The sequence below is a fragment of the Phalacrocorax aristotelis genome, chromosome 1 (genome assembly GCF_949628215.1).
Source record: "Phalacrocorax aristotelis chromosome 1, bGulAri2.1, whole genome shotgun sequence".
NCBI classification, from domain to species: domain Eukaryota; kingdom Metazoa; phylum Chordata; class Aves; order Suliformes; family Phalacrocoracidae; genus Phalacrocorax; species Phalacrocorax aristotelis.
Window position 1 is genome coordinate 196514965 of NC_134276.1, and position 20005 is coordinate 196534969.

The 20005-nt window shown below is 44.0% G+C and overlaps 1 protein-coding gene across 1 annotated transcript; it reads right to left on the reverse strand.

The window, feature by feature from the left end:
* Positions 1-2965: 2965 nt before the first annotated feature.
* SELENOO (selenoprotein O) lies at positions 2966-19653 on the reverse strand. Its single transcript, XM_075081246.1, has 9 exons — positions 19028-19653; positions 17388-17591; positions 16252-16432; positions 12692-12822; positions 12008-12288; positions 11501-11651; positions 8523-8708; positions 7300-7456; positions 2966-6613 (listed from the first exon to the last, which is right to left on the reverse strand). Exons 1-9 carry the CDS (start codon positions 19603-19605, stop codon positions 6419-6421), a joined length of 2064 nt encoding a protein of 687 aa, XP_074937347.1. The 5' UTR covers positions 19606-19653; the 3' UTR covers positions 2966-6418.
* Positions 19654-20005: the final 352 nt, after the last annotated feature.

Genomic DNA, 20005 nt, shown 5'->3' on the forward strand with positions numbered 1-20005 from the left:
CGAGGGGGCAGAAGCTGCCTATGCCCAGCCACCACCGGTGCCCACAACATCAACCCACGCTCCTTTCATCGCTGTGCGCAGCTCGTGCGCCGCAACAGGGAGCTGCTGAGGGGTGGAAAACCTGCGCGGTCGCCAACCGGGCCTGGGAGCCAGCACGGCTTTGCCATCGTCAGCGAAATCACTTAATCCCTCAGTGCTTCAGGTTGTCCACCTGAAAAAATGGTAACATCGTTTATCTTTCTTTGTAAAACCTTTCTTTTGAAAAATGGAAGCAAATACCATTTAAATATCAATTTGAACTATCTGTTGTTCTGTGTTATTAAAATGTCAATTTCTTTTTTCTTAAATCAACTCCAGGATAGAAGACACATGACGTAAACTCTGTAGGTCAGCTTAGCCTACGAAAACTGTTTCTGCTTACACTTGCACAAAGTATCATTAAATCTCACCTCTGGGTTTACCTGCTGATTGCGCAGGCTGAGAAGAGCCCTGCGGCGCTACAGCACTGGCCTTGCCCAGCCAAAACAGCTGCAGGGGAGGAAAGGAACAGTGCAGACCTTCAGATGTTTTGCATGCCTTGGCTACGTAGCTAGATAAGCGTGACTTCTCCCCTCGGGTTTGTGCTCCCCTCTTAATTAGGCAGTTACTGTAAAAACTGAATGAGTCATTATTATGCACAGAAGAAAAAAGGCAGTCTACAGTCAGGTCTGTCCAGAAGCTTATCACTACCCTCATGTCCTTTGATTTATATGCCACGGTACCTGCCCCAGGTCACAGGACAGCTCCATCCATCAGTTGTAAGGCTGGTTTTGGAGCGAGAGAGAACAGAGGTGCTAAAGGGGCAGGCAAGGAGGGAGGGCAAAACGCAGTTGAGAGCAAGTGAGAGCTGCGCTGCACCAAAAAAAAAAAAAAAGAAAACCAGCAAACCAAACCGCCAAAAAAACTTCCCACTGCAAACACATGAAGCATAAAGCCAAATGAAAAGATGTAACATAGGTCTCGGTTGCATTACTTAGAATATAGCCTTGACTGTGTGATCTTATATGAGATGTGACAGCATTGCAAAACCCTCCTGTTGGGTTTACATCCATTACCCTCCAGTATCACCTGGCTCTGGAGGGGTAAGTGCAGGTTGTTGCCTCTCCCTGTCTCATACTGACTCTGGTCAGAGGTAAAGCTGCCCGAGTCCCACCCACATGTGCAATGGAGCTGAAGGGTCTGCTAAGAAAGGGTGTTGTGGCTGCCTGACATGATCTAGCACAACTGAGCAAACTGAGCGTGTGGTGGTGCGTGATCCAACGAAGGGTGCTGTGTGGAGATACACACTCAGATGTGGGAAGCATGGATCTGACAAAGTACACGCAGGATAACCGAGGCCAGAATTTGCTCCTTCAGAGGAGCCTGGGGGTTGCCTTGGCCCTTTGGTTGGATGCACTCCATGCAAAAGGACAAGCAGCAGGTTTGGCCTAAACCCGCTTCCATCACAGACAAATAAATTGAAATGCAGAACACCAGGAACAATCCTGTTCAACAGATACTTGGGATTGCAGAGATTTACCCCAGATGAAGCATCCTGAGTAGCCATGTCTATTCAGGTTGGAAAGTGAGCTACATCGGAGCTGGGTGACACTCCAACACTACCTCAAGATGCTTGTCAACATTCCTAATTACTCATTATTTTTAGTATTACCTAAAAAGCAAGTAAGCTGAAGAATACCTCTACCTTCTCTACACTCTCCCAACAGCTGCTGTAGCCAGCAAGGCATTTCCCCTTAGCCTTCTCCTAAGGCTGAAGAAACCCAGCTCCCTCCACCTCTCCTACGTGCACCACGCAGTCTGCGCGACTCTGCCCAAAACCAGTCTTGGCTACATCATCACCAAGGTTCAGAACAAGTACACGCCACTGCTCATCTGGCTGCCTGGGCAAGTGTTTCTCCCCTTCAAACCCACATTTCTCCTTTCTCTTCCCCCCCCCGCAGCCCCCACCATCAACACCACCAAGGAAAAGGCATTAGCTGTGCTGAAGGAAGGTGTAAATAACCAAGTAATCCATTAAAATAGCTGCTGTAACATTAACAGGGAGCTGGTTCTGGTTTAAAGCCAAGTGCGGGACTACATAAACCCCTTGGCTCTGCCAACAACTTGCTGTGGAGTTAAGCGGAGAGTGATCCTCCCCAGTGAATTCCTTCCTGAGCCTCTGGGCCCTCACAGCTCGATGGGAAGTCCCCTGTACTCAGACTGCAGGAGTAAGGGGCTGCCCTAAATGCTGCAGAGCCTATGCACAGATTGCTAGATCCTGATACGCTTTTTCCTCAGGTGCAACTGGGCCACGTGCCAGGGCATCCACCTCATCCAACATGCTCTGTACTAGATGTTTTCTACTCCGAAGAGTTCCATTTTCTCTGATATCACTGAGCTCTTTGAAAAAAAAAAAAAAAAAAAATCTGCTTTAACCACTCAATCCAGATTAAACCAACAAAACGCATCTTCACTTTCTACCCAAAGGCCTATTTCTGTGAGCAGAGTTTAAAATCACATCCTGTATCTGTTTACATCAGATGGTGGGTTTTGCTCGTCCTTACATCACTGGAATTAAAGAGGTGTCAGCATATAGGTCTTACGGGCAAGTAACTAAGAGGGAGGATTCTCTTTGCAAAAAGGTTAGGGTCCTTACCTTGCTCCAAGCTACCACCAAAATCGCTGGCAAGGCAGGAGACCGCACCTGTGATAACTCACTCCTCAGAAAACACTGCAAAAATACAAACTAAGGTTTCTGTGACACAACCTGGCCATCTGATGACATCAGATCATAGACTGATCTGTTCATGAGATAACACATGGTGTTACATCATCATCACGTGTTGATGACGACACAGAGCAAATACTTCTAAAGAAATGAAGTCTGCTAAACAGTATGGTTAACATCAAAACTTTCAGGAAATAGGCATGAACAAGAATACCAGAATTGCATTTTAAAATTTTTTTAATAAAAGAATCAAAGAAAGCCATAGCACTTGTTTGGGGAAAAAAAACAACCCAAAACGAACAAACCCCAACCAACCACCAACAACAAAAAACCCCAAAACAAACGAACAAAAAACCCCACAAGACATGCCAAAGTGAGAGCTGACAGTAAAACATTCCGCAAGTGTAGATAGATTTACAAGCCCATGAAGCACAGTTATGATGCGATTTTATGAAGTGATGAGAGAAGTCCTACTCCGACGTGAGACTATCCAGAGATCCGTCTCCAAGAGCTTCTCCCTTCAGTTCTGTAACCTGGGTACCACTTGCTTTTATGCAAGGGTAGCTCAGGCTGTGTAGCCACAGACTAAGCCTAATCAAGTGTTTCCACAGAAAGCTGTTGATGTGAAGAGTCACCAATTCATTTTGAGCACAAGTCCATGGCTTTTATACAAGCAGAATATTTGATGAGTAAGAAATATTATTTTCAGGTTTACCTATTGCAAATACAAGCTGTAAAAAAATCAAGCAGCAATTTATGATTCAAGTATTTAGACTCCCAAATGTTATAAGCTGTATTCCCTTCTCTCTGAAGAACTGAGCTACGAGATAAAGTTCTTTCCTGGACAAAATCTGGCCTAATTATCCTGAACAACCTCCTGCTTCCACACTGCTCCAGGAACAAGAACAGAAGAAACTATCATCAGAGCCGAAACTATTATCTGCCTTTTGAAATAAGGGTGCTACAAAAGCACAAGCATTCCACTTGGCTTCTGATCATCACTCTTCTTCAAATACAGAGCACCGATATAATTGCATGCGCTGGGAAACAGAGCAGTTGAATGTCAGCGCAGTTAGGCTGTGTGAATGCCCTCTTCGTATTTCTACCAGTCCATGAACATACTGCATCAGTTACAAATATTACTTCACTGAGTGGCACACCAAAGCAGCCACACCAAGGGTCTGGAGTCATCATTTCAAGCTTTCTAGACCTCTTGCACTTGATCTATATGCGAGCAAAGAATGTATTTAGCGGGAAACGACACCACATTTTCACTCCTCACTGTTACATTCAACTTCCTTTTTAAGAATAAAATTGCTAGCAAATTATTTCAAAGTATCTCTGTCTCCATGCTTTTGGCTTTATAGGTGCAAAATAATTTATATCTTTAAACACAAACTAATTTGGAAGTTAATTCAACTTCTCCAATATGGAAACACATGGTTATATCATCATTCTCCTTCTCCATACCATTATTAATAGAGGTCTACTCAACCCCTCCAAATTAATATCAGAATACAGTTAAAAAGACTTGATCACTCAGGTGTGGTGCAAAATCATTACTTTTTAGACCATTCTGTTAAGACAAAAGCTTGTGCAGAGATCCTCCAGAGTGCTGTTCTCCTCTGCATCCCAAAAGGAAAGATATGAATTGAGAAAAAACAAAATCAGCGCAGAGGTGTGTGCATCAGCTGGGAGCAACTTCTCCCCTCTGTTACTCCCTTCTGGACCAGGCACAGCATAAGAGACCACTGCAAATTTGCCAGGGGGTATATTTGAAGTGTCTTTCAAATTGCCAGCAGACCTCCCCTCCCACCCCTCCCCTGGTGCGGTCCTTTTTACCCAGCACTGACTTTCTGTTAAAGTTTCCATTGAACAGTTTGGTTCCAGTACTGCCAAGTTCAGAGGAACGATAATCCCCAGTGACAAACTCCTACAAAAACGGCTTATCTCTAGACGACGACTGGCTGCACCCGCTAGCATTACTTGTTGCCCACTTCTTCAAGGCACTTCCTCTTTCAACTACACCGTTCTTCCACAGCCGAGGCAAATATACCTTCAAGTTTGTCCTTTTCTGAACGGACTCCAAAACGTCACAGGAAGTGCCAGGTTTGTCAGATGTTCCAGTTTGTCACAAATCATTGTTCTGCATCAGTCTCTCCAGTTCGAAGGCGAGACAGAATGATGTTTACATTCAAAGCATCACCTATTTACCATGCCAGCAGGAGGACAGGTTGATTAGTGGTACAGATGGATAAGCAGTAGCCCAACTGTTCTCTCTGGTTTTTGATAGCTTGTATTTTGAGGAAGACTTAAAAGAGCACAATTCAACCTGAGCGAACACCAAGCTTGCACAGGGGTGGAGGAAGAATTTACTAGGATACACTTAAACTCACAGTGTAAGACGGTAGTCACTTTGGAAAAGAGAAACCTTTGCATTAAACCAAAATTTTCCCAAGATTTCAGGTATCTGAACCAGTAATAGAGTCTTTTAGAAAGAAATTCAGAAAGTTAAGTAATAACTAATGTAAGGAACAACTTTTTTGCTCATGTGGCAATAATGGCAACCAACTTTCCCCTGAAACCTCAACTGAAACACTATCTATAAGTAACCTGAAAGCAAGTCAGCTCCCGTCCTCCTCCCATATCTCTATAAGCTTTCACACAAGCTCAAACAGCACGTTTCCTGAACAGCAACTTTCAGTGCAAAGCTTTTCAAAGACCATGGAAGCAAACAAAGTGGTACAGCCCGGAGTGGGAATGGAGGACTCCCACTGACCCTGCCTGCACGCTTCTCGGACAAGGAGACTCTGTGAAGAGCACACAGACAGACAGCGAACCTGGATTTGAGTTCTGGGGTAGGTCAAGGTTCACGCTAATTTGGCTAACTGACCTTGCCCAAGCCAATTGGCTTACAAGCTGCACACATGATTTTAGTAAATATTTACACATGTTGTATGCAAATATACTGAACCTGAAGAAACTTTACCACCATGATTTTCAAGTGCAAATATAGACATAGTCTCCCTTAATTCTGCTCCTACTGTATTTAAAAAACAACAAACAACAAAAACTAAAATCAAAACCATTACATTCAGTTGCTCCCCCCAAACCCTAGCCTGCACAAATTCTCTAAAAATAAATATCAATCTGAAGGTTCACAAGAAATTAACTACTTAATTAAATGAAACATAGCTTAAAACAAGCAACGGTGAATCTATTCCTCCATTAAAGAGGACTAGAAGTCCCTGCATAGAGAAAGCAGTAAATAAATGTTAGAAGTACTATTAGTTAAGACATCAGACAAAAACAGATCAGATTCCTGACTTGCAATTTTTGTCTTCACGTAACACCTCCATTTGGATGTTCGAAATTCAGCCTGCCTCAACGTAAAATATTGCTTTCTACTTGCAATGCGGTATGAATAAAGGAAGGACTTTCAGTCTCAAAACATTTAAATTACTGATGTTTACAGACTATCAATTGCCATTCGTTTGTTCTGCTGACCCATGATTGCTTCAAATGACACACAGCTGAAGACCGCTGCAGACGCATCCAAATGTAGGGCTGTTTCAATAACTTAATAGCACTTTGATGTTTGCCTTGCTAAATTCTTCACTGCTGAAGGAGGATCAGAGTCTTCAGTTCACAGCAAGAAATAAAACAAGGCAGTTATGAAGATCATGTAACGCAGAGCTCCGAAGCCCACAGTGGAGGTTTACTGCAATATGGTAGTCTGCTTCTGGTCTCTTGAGCACAAGCAGCTGCTGTAGCAGTTGCACCCTCCTCTTCAGTATCTTCCTGTACCTCCCTGAAGCCTTCGGCTTCTTGGAATGGATTCTCCAAGAGTTTCAGGACATTTCTTACCTAGACAGAAAAGACAGCATGGTTATCAGAATTTAGGAAGTGAAGGCAAAACAATGTAGAGAAGAACCTCACACCAGATAACGATTGAGTATATTGTATTTAATACACAAACTCCAGACAAGCCAATATGAAACACATGAACAGTATGCATATCAAGTAAGCTTGTAAAATTGTAACTGGCTGAGTTTGTATCTGTAGAGAACTCAAGCTCAAGTAACTTGAAATGCAAGTCTGAAATACAAGTTCATATGTCGTTTCTCAAAATAAATTAATTTTCCCAAATTATGCATGTAACAATCCACATACTGAACTCCACAGGTGAAAGCCATATGTTTTAAAAGATAACACTTAGCACAGCAAAGACCAAGTACAAATTAATCCCCACCTGCCTCCCAAGGTAAACGCCATTCTGAAGACAGTAAAAGCAGGGGTAAACATCTTGTCCTGGGATCAGCCTACAAAAGCTGGTTCAGATTCAGTTTTTCAATTCCTTTCTTTGTTCTGCAGTCATTAAAATCCTCAAAACAGCTCCCTCAAAAATAATACAGACCTTTGGAACAGTAAATTCCTAATCCCCTTACTGCCTGAGATGGCAGAATGAATCTTGCCCAGCGTAACGTCGGTCATCAACAGCCCCACTACACATCCATGCAAACCTAGAGAGGTGTTATGTAGCAACAGCATACCTCTGAGAAATCCCCATTTTCAGCTGCTTCTATGGCATTCTGGGCAATATAATTTCTCAAGATGTATTTTGGATTGTTTGAATTCATGACCTTCACACGCTCAGTATTCCAGGCATCAGCATCACTGACACTCTCTGTTTCTTTTTGCAAACGGACTCTGAAATTAAGCAAGTGAAAGCAACTGGTTTGGTTCAAGAATCACATGTAAAAGTTGACCTGTTTCCTTGCCTTGAGATCCTTAGCTTGCAGTTCTTAATATTATGTCACCTATAATGGTCTCAGTTTATGAAATCCAGCACAACAGATTACAATACACTACTTCATTTAAAAACAGCATTACAGACCATCAGCACGTCCTAATGAGGCCTGAGGAAGCAGCACACCTTGCATATTCTCTGAACAGTCAGATTGCGACGCTGGTGCACGGTCTGTCCTGCACTGCTCTGCAAAAACCTTCACTTCAGAACTTGGCTTAAGTATTTCTACACTTGTTTATTGGTTAAAGCTTTCGATGTTCTGCTGAAAGTAAAGGGATACAACACAGCTGAGGCAGTCTGATCTACCCGTTAGCGGGAATACTGGCTAAAGCTCTGAGCCCTGCTGGAGAACAAAATCACAGCCAGCCAGCTGAGGAAAGGAGTCCTCACCTAATCCATACAGAAGGAACTGCTAATGCTCTACCAAGGGGGTTTCTTTATAGAAAATCTCCTGCTAGCACTGACTTTTAGGATTTTAAGTTATGCCTGTTGGAATAGTCCGGACATTTTTTTTGGCCGTGACTTCTCACAGCTACTCTTTGATTAAGAACACTTCTACTTGCTTTCTGTATTAACACATAGATTTTTCTTTCAGAAAAAAAGTAAAATTATAAAGTGCTTAGAGACCAGTCAACTGTAGTTACTGAACACTTGATAGCTCACAGCCAAAATTAGTCTCTGCTAGAATCAACATCAACATTCCTGAAGCACTTTTAATACTAGATTTGATGCGAGGTGATTTCTATACCCTACCCCTCCCCAAAATCTAGTAAACAAAATACACAGATGACCTTGAACTTGCACAGCACCACGGATACTGATCTCGTAGTTAATATTCTGAGCTGCATGCCCCCCGTCCCTCCCAATCTACATACTTTGAGACAGGGTGTCTTTCGTGAGACAGGCATACTGCGCTCAAATAGAACGCAGCACAAGTATACTGCTCTGAATACCGAGAAACCTTACCTGTATTTCTCCAGCCATTCTTTCCAGTGTCTTTTATTTCTGCTGAGTAAATCAGCTGCTGTTAACTGCTGCAGTTTAGAGAATTGCTCGATACGTTCTAATTCTTTATTTATATTAGCTTTTGTTCCAATTAATGCAAACAGCTGAGGATTAGACTGAGCCAACATGAGCATCATTGACAGTTGTCTGGGAACAAAGAGGAACAAACACATTAGATATTGAAGTTCAGCTGCCTGTCAAGAACCATCTTTTTGCAACCACAAAGCAGGTATAAAAACATTCACAATAACCTATGATTTCACTAGAGAGGTTAAATAACAGTACTTTATAATTAAAAGAACAAATTTATAACAAATTATGCTAATTTTACTGCTCCTTCCCTCTTCTTCCGTGCGCTTAATTCACATTCCTGCGGTACATAAATTGCAGACAGTTGATTTTCAGAATTATCAATTGGGTTTAGATGTGCAATTCTCATCAAAACACTCTTGGAACTTTGAAAGGAAATTGGAATGAGGAATATGATTTTACTTAGGTATCAATACAATACATAGGGTTTGGGTTTTTTTTAATTTCTTTTCCTAACATTAATACTGTAACAGCATGCAGAATAAGGATCTAACATGTACTAATCTTACCAGTATTAAGAAAAACTAAAATAATATGGGAAAGATTCTTCATTTAAGTCATATGAGACAGCAGTTTGTCTATATTTTGGTTTTGTCTTTTTTTTTCTTTTAAGCTAGCCAGTCTAAGTCACAGAATGAGAACTGCTTTGTGGTAATAATTTCCTAACAGCATCCAGGTTGTTTTGCTGCAAGCTTGACTAGGACCGTGTCTTTTTATATTTGACTGTGTCAGCTGATGCTGTACAACAGCTTGTCATGGTTTTAGCTGGGATAGAGTTAATTTTCTTCACTCTAGCTGGTATAGTGCTGTGCTTTGAAATTAGCATGGGAAAAAAAATTGTTGAGATAACACACAGATGTTTTGGGCTGTTGCTGGGTAGTGCTTGTACTAGTCAAGGACTTTTCCAGCTTCCCATGCTCTGCCGGGTGCACAAGAAGCCGGGAGGGGAGGGGGCACAGCTGAGAGCGCGGATTCAAACTGACCAAAGGGATATTCCATATCATGTAACGTCATGCCCAGTATGATAACTGGGAGGGGCTGGCCGGGGGAGGGAGGCAGCAATCATGGCTCAGGGATGGGCAGCGTCGGTTGGCGGGTGGTGAGCGGTTGTATTGTTTGTGTTTCTGTGGTTTTTCTCCCTTTTTTTTCCCTTTCCCTTCCTTTTCCATTTTATTATATTAACATTATTGTCATTATTATCATAATCATTATTATTATTATTACTTTGTTGTAATCATTAAACTGTGCTTATCTCAACCCACAAGTTCTTTTGCTTGTCCAATTCTCTTCCCCATCCCACAGGGGTGGGGGGGGAGCGAGCGAGCGGCTGCGTGGTGTTCAGTTGCCAGCTGAGGCTGAACCACGACACAGCTTCACCTTATTTTCGATACCATACAGCTAACTTTTGTATTTCCTGGATTAATAATTGCACTACAGCAAAAGGTAAAACAAAAAGACCCAAAGAATATAATTTGCAGAATATCAAAATACACTATTTTTATTTCCTTCTGTGAATGCATTTATAAACAAAGGATAAAAGAAACATTATTCCCTGACCTCAAAACACACAACTCATCATATCAGATTGTATTTTCCTACTTCTAATAAGCAGAGATAAGCTAGGTGCTTTGATTTTTGAATTTATATAAAGTACTATCCAAACCTGATTTACACACCTGACATGCCCAGCTCTATGATATCCAAGTGGTGTGATAAAAATCAGTTTAGCAGTCACTTTAACACAGTACTATGCCCTTCCAAAGCTTCACATCCATATAATGATGATTTACAGCTACTTTTCATGTTCCTCTAAGCCTGAATGTAATGTTTAAAAAAAAAAATTGTCTCATCTGTCACTTGAGTGATCTCCATATTGCATGGTACCTGTCTACAATTTTAAAGTAGCTGAAACCTGGAACTTAATTAAATAAGCAGTATCCACCACCTTAATTTAGTTCCCTTTCATTTCAGTGTATCATCACTAAAACTTAAGTAACCAGTAGTAACTCCAAAATGATAAATGACTACAGCCCACCACCTTGGCATAACACCAAACTTGTTCATACAAGTTTCACACCAGTCCATCTTCTCAGCTCCCTGCTTTCTCCAAGTTAACTGCAACGTCAACACGTAGAAAAAGCTGAAGAATTCTGCAGGCGCATTACCTTCCTGGAATACTTATTAAACAGGGGGGACAACTCAACCCAAAATATCCCCACTTTAATTTTTTCCCCTCATCTGGGAAGATGCTAGAAAAAACCTGACAAATTAATGACTTATTCACTGTTTTCTATGGCTCCAAAACGTGAAAAGCTGCCGCAATCACTGTTAGAAGCAGCAGTTGAAAAAAACTTACTATTTCTCCATGCTCAGAGCAGCTGGGCTGCAGAACATAACCCACCAAATGGGACAGCATCACACAGGTCTCAGAGCCTGAAGTATGCATTTAGGCTATACTTAGCCCAGAACATGGCGATTATTTCCTGCCGGAACACTGGCAGAACATAGTAAATCCATTTCTTCTATAAAATATTTCTGTATCACTTCACTATCTGGCACTGTCATCGCCTTAGTCAGCGGAGACAGTGGAGATTAAAAAAAAAAAAAAAAAGAGGGGCCAACCAAAAGCTCAGACAACGTTAGCCCAAGAGCCAATTGCTGCAAGTCACTGCTGAGCATTCATCAGTCACAAAATACACAAGAATTTGCACTGCTGTAGATCACGATGCATCTACTTAACAGTGAAATTTCCAAATTTAGCCCAATATTACATAGCATGCAGAGTTCATTATGGTTATGATGAAACTAAAAGCACAGGCCAAAGGCATTTAAGTAAGAAAGAGTATTACCTTGGATCCATCTGTGGTTTGAAAGCAACTTTCAGTTCTTCCACAGAAGCACACTGACTTGTCAGCTTGTCTAAGAAATCTTCCAGTTCTGAAGGATCAGAGTCTACAGAGAATGAGCTCAGCAAGTAGAAAATATTTGTGAAGTCTCCACCTGAAAAAGTGAGTTCTGTGAGTAATGCAACTAATAAATCAGCGGGAAAACAAGTCCCATACCTCCTTCCTAAAACACACACGCACACCCCCCTCCCCCGCAGCAGTACAGGTCACTGCTCTGAAGGGGCAAATAAACCACTCATTCAGTGAGGGTGCAAATGTGAGACAGGGGAGTCCTGTATAAGGCAACATTCACAAGAAGGTAACTGGTTTTTCAGTCTTTTCTTCTCTCAGATGACAACATACTTGCGCAAGACTGCTTTCTTGTAAAGTCATGACAAACAACTACATTTTTGTTTGACTGTAAGATACTGATGGGCTATTAAATAATAACCTGCTGTGCTTCTCACCAACCTGTGAGATGCATGGTTTCAAGGAGTTCAGACACAAGTTTACTATCTTCTTCTAATTCCAGCTGGATTAAGCCTAATTTCCTCCTCATCTTCCGTAAATAATGTTTCTCAAATTCTGCATCATATTCCTCTTCCAGGATGAGCTCACTTATTTCCAAGGGCAGCTCTGGAACTAGAGCTTCAGCAAGTTTCCCCAGGTTCCACTTGCATATCTCTGGCTGCTTGTTGTAAGCATAGCGCCCTGTATTATCAGAACCATTGCAAATGTGCTCAGGGTCATATCTACAAATGAAGAAATAGTTAGCATTCTTCTAGTTATCTGGACACCAATACCATGAGAAGTATTATTTTTATTAGTTTAGGCTCCCCTAGGAAACTAAAAAATTTGAAAGGGAACACTCCTCGATTCTCTTCCCAGAGTTACCTCACTGGAGGTTTTCCTGCCCTCTCAAGCACTGACAAACAGGCTACAAGAGGAGTTTAAGCGTTAGAGATGATGTGTATACAGTTCAAAAGAAGTTGCAAAGAGGAACTATAGCACAACTAGAACTAACTTATACTACTTTGCCACAAAGAGGGCTCATAAATCTACTTTAGAGTTAAAATATTAACACAGTCGTGAACATCAGGATTGTTCTACATAGCAAATACATATGCTCATTTCAAGTAATTATGCCACACTAACCTGTCCATAAATCCAAAAGGGCCGTAGTCGATGGTTAGTCCAACTATGCTCATATTATCTGTATTCAGCACGCCATGGCAAAACCCGACACATTGCCATTCAGCAACCAATCTTGCTGTCCGTCTTGTTATCTAAAAGATAATTTTTTTTTCATTTTTCAACACACTCTATTTCCAATACATTCCTGTGTTTCCACGCATTTCCTAGTCTGAACTGATGTTTCTAGAGCTCTGATGGAAGCAGACTCTGGCAGCATGCCACATCCACAAATATGTTAAGGACAGCTTGCCTCTCTCCTGTTAGTAACTGCCCTGTTTCTCAGTCTCCCATTTCTGTTTGCCTCCTCTTCTTTCCTTCCGTGCTTGACTTGCAGGTCAGCTGGACAGCTTTAAAACATACTGGAGATGGAATGGCTGGAATAAGGAAACTGTTTGACACCAGCCTTGCGTACAATTCTAGTCATTATAGAAATATATTCTTTTGCTTACTACTAGTTTTAAAGACCCTTTAACTACAGGCATGAGAAAAAGTAAGCAAAGTCTAAGAAGTAAAATTAACTATATGCAACAAAGCCCAATGTAAAGTTAGTCTTTTGGTTTACCTGGCATTGTAGGAGTGATTTACACAAAAAAAAATTATTCCCTGCTAACAAGTTTTAGCAGTGATAAGCACCTCCCTCAATTTGCTGAGAGGGGAAAAAAGCTACAAGGTTAAGTAAAAATATTCCAGGAATGGCAGTTTTACTTAAATTCAATTCTTTGCCAAATGCGTGCTTCATCAGAGTTTTTCTGTTGCTTAAATGAGAGTTATTGTTGTGGAATCCTTGACTGCAATCACTGCATGTGCCTCATTCTTTAAATAAATAGTTTAATATTTTAAAATAGTTCTAGTTTTTTAACTAAATTAGCCCACCTGTCAACTACAACTAGATATGCCCTATGAAATCTTGCCCTGGGATAATCTGGTAAAAACCACAAATGACACAGAAGATTTTGGTTCACCTTGAGATCCCATGCTTCTAGTTTTTACAATATTCTCACATTAGGGACTCTACCTGTTTTCTCTGAACGCTGCTTCACGGAGCAGTGGACAGTCAGCTACACGTGTCCAAAACTGATTACTGGCATGCTATAAACCAGTAAGGGAGACACACCCTGTGTGATGGCTCTGTGCCAGGAAGAGGGTAAAACCTAAAAATAAAAAATTTCCCAGCCGCCAGGGTTAGGATGAAAGCACACCAGCAGCAAGGCAGCTTATGACTGCTGGAGGTCTTTGTATGATGGCATCACACACTGCCAGTGTTCTGGTAAAAAAGAAATCCTGCTAATGAGAACACCTGACACCAATTAAAGCTTGAGCGCCACTCAAAGATGGGTATATTGATTAGAAAGAGATGACTTTGCACTCACTTTGACCGTTTTTCTTTTTGATCATGTTTCTCTACTGCTAGCCATGCTAGAAAACAAGTATGGTGTATATATAAATAAGAGCACTATCTCAAGGACATGCTCATTTAAACAACACCTACAAATTATCTGAAAAGTACAGATAATGGTGTTTGCTTTCTAGACAGTGCTGCCAAATGCAATCATTTGTACTTTTTTTCCTCCATTTCTTCCACAGTGCAAAAAGAAAGACAAAACACAGTAGACTTGAGCTAGCGGCACTTCCCCACTATAGAAAAATATGGACATGTTTGTCAAATTAGGTAAGGGACTGGGGTGCTTTTCAGGTGGAGAAAGGTGTGGAAAGTCTCCACTAAGGAGGCAGGAAAACATGAAGAGGCAACGCTAGCACAGGCATGGAGCGCAGACAGGCATGGGCAGAAGCACAACGAACACACAACGATATGGAGACAGAGGCAATAAAGGACGGGTGTCAGGATGGGGGGAGGAAACCAGTAGTAACTGGACCAGGAAAAACTGCCAAAAGCAGAAAGAAGCAGGACTGGACACACACAGACGGCCACAAACATCCCCAAGTCCCATGACTTTTCTGCCATCAGAAAGTGAACATGCCATCAACTACAGAGCTGGGCATGCATGTGGTGGGTGACAAGCCACAGTTCTCCTCATCAGCTCCAATCATTCAAATGCAAAAGGCCTGTCCAGTGAAGTTAAACTCTTCAGCACCCAGCAGTGGACCAAGCCACAGCTTGCTTTTGAAGAACGAATGCAAGTATGCACAGCCTGCGTTAAAGCAAAAAAACCCCAAAAACCCCAAACCCCCACCAACCCAAAAAACAAACCACACCAAACAAAAAAGCCCAAAACAAAAAACCTCCCAGAAATTAAAAACCCACAGGACAGAATGTCATATTTTAAGCCTGCCTTTTGGCCTCTCATCGGTCTGTTCTGAACATGCATCACATTGCAGCCATTCCCTCAGTCCCTACCAGATCATTTCAGGTTTCAAAGCACCACAACTGCTTTTACGTAGACTAGCCAAGTGTATTAGACTGTGGTATTTTTTAAATTATTCTGTTTACTGGCTAGCTATAACATTCTTATTTGGGCGGTAAGATTATTTGAACTTCAGGTGATCCAAATAGGAGCCTTTATTATAGTTCTCCAGCAATATCAAACTGGATCCCTTCTGCAAGGGTAGCATTCCTATACACTAATCACTAAAACACAAAGAGAGGCTTCTTATTCCCTTACCCCAAACTCCTCCTTTGCTCACTGAGACAAAGGAACATAGTAACAGAAATTCAATGTCAAGAATAGCAATGCAATACCAAGAGTGAGGCAAAAGGTGTATTCAGGAGATAAAGTGTATGTACAATTAATTTACGTATGTTTTACTTCAAAGAGAAATATAGCAATTCTACATTTCCTAATGTTATAGTTCTCATTTTTATTATGGATCTCCAGTAATTGTTAAGGTCTAAATTGATACAGTAATTGAAAACAGGTTCAAAATGGGTCTCTGAGAAATCGCCCAGCCTCTCCTCTGAGCCACTGCAGAATGACCTGATACAACACCATATCTAAGCCATATTTATCTCACGGTGCCTTACCATCCCCAAAGTTGAAGGTTTTGCAACTTCCTCAGCCAAGCCCTCGCAGTGCTGGACTGCCTTTAAAAATTTCAATTCTAAAGCCTGAAGTTGAAGCGATTTGCAGTCAACTTTCCTGTTTGTAATTTGGGAAATGAGAGAGGAAGTGACTGAAAGTTCTCTCTGTTTTACAAGATGATGCTTTGCAAGTGACGTCTTGGCAGCATGAACTCATCACCTGACAGTCAGGGCCAGAATTCCCCCTTGCAGTCCAAGACACTCTCAGCAAATGGAGACAAGTCTTGGGAAGCTCTCCCAGGGCACAGAAATCATGATTTACTGTTGAAAGGTTAAGCCGCTTTCATTGGTTTGTTAAACATCAACAATGCTTTCATAGATAAGCAGTTCTGTTAAGAGTGTTTTCTTCAAAGAATAGTTCAGGCAATTGGAAAATACAAGTTGTTAACTGACTCCAGCCATCTGTGCTCACAGATGAAGTTCCTAGAGACACTATAGATTTATGAACACTATAGATTTATGAAGAGAATCTGATCTTTCTTACCTCTTTGAAGAAAGCGGCATTCCTCTGAATACTGTTGTCTGAATAAGCCTCCTGGATTTCCGGATAGAAAGTGCTGATCACATAATCAAGCATCTGTATTCGAATATCATTTCGGTTAACACTGGGACCCTTGCGTCCTGTGTATTCATCAGTAGGTTTAAAAATTTCAAAAGAACCAAATCTGTTTTAAAATAATGAAAACATGTTTTAGTATTATCTGATACTATTAACTTCATCTGATGTTTCAGGTAGTAAAAACATTTACTGTTGTTACAATAACACCACATCATCCTTGAGTTTAACACCAATCCTCCAACTGACTGAGAGAAAAGACCTGCAAAATTCCTACACTGAACCTAGCGAGGCTCAGTGACTTAACGCAAGGAAGCATATACGTCCACGTCTAACTGAACTCACAGATCAAGACCCGAGCCAGTACTGGAGACCAGCTCATTAAAGTTTCTTACAGCCACTTCTTCAGAAGAATTCTTATCCTGACTAAATGTGCAGGAATAGGACTTACTTAAAATGCTAGACTGTACATCAAGCACGTAAGATTTTTTTCACGCATATACGTATACATGCACAGAGGCATGCATACATATCTACACATACATATGCATGCACATATTCTTTATGCCCCATCTTCCTCCAATATTGTTACCTTACATGAAGCAACGTAACTTCCTGAATCTCCTAACGTTTTGTGTCAGGGCAGGAACCTCGTACACTTCTCAGACAGAGAAAGTACACCCAGACACTGACAGTACTACATTAGAACAGCTTTGGAATTAAGGGTACAGCTATAAACCACCACCACTATCAACATCAGAAAAAAATCCACATATTCTGTGCAGGCATAAACATGAAATATCTCTTCTGAGGTCTGCAGAACATAGTTCTTCTTTCTACCAGGCCAGCATCCTTTGTGTTTGTCTGTGTGCAAAGACACCAGCTCATCCCATCCACTGGGCAAGAGGAACGGCTTCCTACAGCCTGACAAAAATAGTTCCATGCCTCCAGAACAAGCAACACGCAAATAGTGCTGTTACGGTAATACACTTAAAAAGTTATTTTAAGAGACTGCTGAGCATGGCTTTAAAAGAATAAAAAACCCAACTGAAACAGCCTTCTACCTTATAAACGTAGAAGCTATTCTCAGAACAACTGTACACCTTTCACTTTTTGGATTCCCATCATAAAATATGTCACGGATGACTTTTGAGTCAGATGTCACACACGTTCCAGCCCTCGTTGTTGGTATTCCTAGGTGAAACATAGCCTCGCTGCACAGGAACTCCCGTATGCTCGACCGCAGGACTTTCCGACCGTCAGCTTGTCTGCAACAAGAAGACATGGACAGCGTTGAGGCTATGAAGGCAGGATCTCCTGTCTCCCCCTTGGCAGCGGAGGAACAAAAGCCTAGAAGTGAGGTGCTCTGTCCACAGTCACAGAGCAAAGTAGTAGCAGATCTGTGAAGAAAAGATGGACCTTCAAAGTTCTGTTAAAGCTCGATTAGACGGACACAACACACTTGCAACGAAGACAACACATAACAGAAGAAAATACACCTTCCAGTTACAGATACCCCTTCTAAGCATGAACACTGTTGTTTTTATTGATGCAATAGGGTCTTTCAAAGAAATTTAAAAATTCCAGATGGGTATAGCTATTTTATTATGTAATAAGTCACTAGTTTCCTCTTAATAAAATGGCTATTGTCACACCTTGGGAAAAATAATAGTATTTTGGATCTCTCTAGGTAAATAAAGTAGAAATGGGGTGTTTAATCTAGGCATGCATAGCAGTTGCATTAAAAAAACCCTCAACAGACAGCAAATAGCAAACTAGCTTATTTAACAGATACCGAGTGAATGGAGCAGGCGCGGGTGGTTCTCAGCCCACACTCCCAGCACGTCACGAGCCACAGGCACACAGGAGAGCCGCCCAGGGCAGACCTAGAACACCACCACCACATCTGGGATTTTCACTGTGATTTCCTTAACCTTCACAGACCTGAAAGAGGCCTTCAGAGTGCCACATGTTTGAAACTAAGGTGTTACCGAGCCTGCGCGCAGCTGGAACACAAAATATAGGAAATACAACTGGGGAAAATAACCTGAAAGATTTAAAGTGGTGCAGGCTAAACTGACTAATGACGATATCTATCCCTTGCAGGAATTTGGTCAACGTGCCACTTTCAGGGCTTTCCCACTGTTCCCTCCCACAGCCAGGAAGGACATAGGAAAGGCACTGCTGGCAGAGGGACCAGCAGCACACACCACCCAAACACCCCCATTTTAAGCACCGTTTGCGTGGGCCATAGGGCAGGAGGGCAGCACGCTGCCCTCCCCGCTTCCATCCCGGTCTGCATCCTCCTAAAGGGGAAAAGCCTCAGAGGAGGGTAACCGGGGTCAGCAGTAACGTACCACCTGAAGGAAATGCAATTACACCCTTATTTTCTAGAGGAATATTTTGCCGCCTTCTGGTTTGGCATTTAGGCGTTACGCCTGCTGGAGCGAAGATAAAAACAACCAAACCAAAACACGAGGGGTCAAGGGATGGCCCCTGCCTCGGGGACTGCTCCTCAGCACGAACCAGCTGGCGCAGCGCCCCGCCAGCGCCGTGGGCGGGCAGGGGAGCCCGTCCCGCCGCCCCGCACGGCGAGCTCGCCACGCAGGGGGGGCTTCGCGCGGGGGGCTAGGGGTACCGCTCCTCCAAAACGGAGCTTCCCCGGGCCGCCCCGCCCCCGCTCCCCGCCCCGGCCGGGCCTTACCGGGAGAAGGGGGTGAGGCCGGCGCCCTTGAGCTGGATCTCCCAGCGCTCGCCCCCCGGGCCCAGCACCTCGCCCAGGTACATGGCGGCGCCGTCGCCCAGCTGCCCCGCGAAGCTGCCGAACTGGTGGCCGCAGTAGCAGTGCGCCGCCGGCTCCGAGCCCGCCAGCAGCCGGTTCCCGCTGAAGTACAGCGCCGCCTCGGCCTCCGCCGCCTCCGGATCGGCCGCCGGCGCCTCCAGCCCCAGCAGCGCCAGCGCCGGCAGCGACATGGCCACCAGCCGCGGGTTCTGCAGCGGGCTGGGGCGCACCCGGCAGAAGCAGGCGCCGGGCACGGCCCGCGGCCCGGCCTCCTCCGAGGCGTCCACCGGCAGCGAGCGCAGCGCCAGGTTGTCAAAGCGCAGCGCGCCCAACCAGCCCCCGCCGCCCGCCTGCGCGCCGCCCTCGGGGCCGCCGGGCCGCGCCGGGAGCGCGGCGGGCTGCTGCATGGCGGCGCCGGGGGAGCCCAGCCGGCCCGGGCCCGCCGCTGGCTGCGGCGGCAGCAGCAGGAAGCGGCGAGCGCTGCGCAGCGCCGCGGCCATCCGCCCCTGCCGGCGGGGCGACGGCGACAGAGCCCCGCCCGCGGGGGGGACGTCCTATCCGCCGGCCGGCCGGCGAGGGCGGAGCGGCGCTGGGTCCGGCGGGCTGTCGGGGGGCGGCGGGTCACCGGGAGCGCGGAGGTGGGGCGGGTGGATAAGAGCCGTCCCTGCGGCGCAGGCTCAGCCCGCCCGGAGGCATCGCCAGGGGCCGCTGGCTAGAGCCGCCGGCAGGTCCCGGGCCTGGGCGGGGGCGCCGCTGCTTTGCTGGTGCCCTGGTGTCGCCCCCGTTAGTCGGCGGACGGTGCGTTTGCATCAGGTGCGCCTTAGGCCTGCAGAGGGAAAGCCCCGGGGGGCGGCACGGCTGGGCTTAAGTGAAGATGTCCTGGCTAACGAGGGGAGGGAA